Source organism: Aureococcus anophagefferens (genome assembly GCF_000186865.1).
Source record: "Aureococcus anophagefferens unplaced genomic scaffold AURANscaffold_301, whole genome shotgun sequence".
NCBI classification, from domain to species: domain Eukaryota; class Pelagophyceae; order Pelagomonadales; family Pelagomonadaceae; genus Aureococcus; species Aureococcus anophagefferens.
Window position 1 is genome coordinate 1 of NW_008705831.1, and position 1,443 is coordinate 1,443.

At 72.5% G+C, this 1,443-nt stretch overlaps 1 protein-coding gene across 1 annotated transcript; it reads right to left on the reverse strand.

Annotated features, from left to right (window-relative positions):
- Positions 1–12: 12 nt before the first annotated feature.
- Positions 13–434, reverse strand: AURANDRAFT_68692 (hypothetical protein; the record flags this gene model as incomplete). Its single annotated transcript, XM_009044409.1, has 1 exon — positions 13–434. A coding segment is annotated over one exon (422 nt), but the record flags the coding sequence as incomplete, so codon positions are not given.
- Positions 435–1,443: the final 1,009 nt, after the last annotated feature.

A 1,443-nucleotide genomic window follows, 5' to 3' on the forward strand; every position in this document is an offset into this window, starting at 1 on the left:
AGCGACCGCCACCGGGGCAGCCGCGCGGCGTTGAGCGACAGGTCGATGGGCTGGGGCGGGCCGAGGTGGCTCAGCATGCGCGCGCGGCCCCCCGTGTCGCTCTGTTGCAGGGGCTCGGACCGCGACGCCGCGCTGCTGCTCGTCGCGGAGCTCGGCGCGGACCGGCGGGCGGGCGACGGCGTCGCGGCGGCGTCGCCGGGCCTCCGGCGCGGCGGCGTGCCCTGGAGGCCCTTGCGGCTCGAGCTCTGCTCCGGCGACCGCGGGAGCGGCGGCGGCGGCGCCGCGTCGTCGTCCTTCTTCTTCGCGAGCGCCGCGTAGTTGTTGGACCGGGCGCCGCGCGCCACGTCGCCCGCGTTCTTCCTCAGCGCCATGACCGCGTGGCCGTCTTCGGCCGCCGTCGGCCCGCCGCCGGGGGGCGGCAGGAGCAGGGCCATCGCCGCGCAGCGCTGCAGCTGAAAGGAGTGATATGTGCGCGGTCGCGGCCGCTTTTTTTCGTCTTTTGCTGATTTGTGTGTGGCTTGGCAAATCAGTCCGCCTACTAGCAGGTCCTGTGCGCGTCTATTGACGTCTGGATGCAGCAGGCTGCAGAGCCTGAGAGCAGACGCACTGTACCAAGAGCCCAATGTTTTGCAAGGAAGAATTTTTTGGACCCGCTGTGGATCAACCACTGAGATACATGGTGAAGTGACGTCGCAAACCTCTCGACGACGCGTCTGAAGACACTGAAGACACGTCAAGCGCCACACCTTTTAAAAACCCTCACCACGCCTCCTCGCTCCGCCGCCGCGCCGCGCGCGCCTTGGCCTTGTCGACGGCGTCCTTCTCCTGCTCCTCGCGGAGCCGGCCGAGGCGGCCCGCGCCCGCCGCCGACAGACCAAAGTCCGCCTCGTCGCGCTCCAGTTTTTCAATCTCCGCGGCCACCAGCCGCCGGAGCTCGACGCGCTCCTTCGCCGCGAGGCGCGACGCGTGCTTCGTCGCCAGGAGCGCGTCGACGCGCGCGGCGCGCCTCGCGTCCTCGTCGGCCGGCGCCGGCGCGTGGCGCGCCTCGTCCGCGGCCGCCTCCATGGCCGCGAGCTGGCGCAGCTCGTCGCCGTCGAGCTCGCCGCGGTCCCGCGCGGCGCGCGCGTCCGCGACCCACGCGTCCCGGAGCGCCGCGAGCTCCGTCGCCTCGTCGTCGGACAGTCCCGCCGCGCTCCATCCTATCGCTGAGCTCGACCATGCGCGCCTCGCGGTAGGCCTCGTCGGACATGGCGCCATACGTCGCCTCGTCGTCGTAGGAGACGCGGACGCCGCACCGCTCGAGCACCGCGGCCTCCGCGGGCGTCGGCGAGAACGGGAGCTGCTCCGCCAACACCCCGTCGAGCGTCTCCACGACGTCCGACGCCACGGCGCCCGCGGCCACCGTCGCCGGCGTGCGCTCGACGCGGAGCGCGCGGTCCAGCA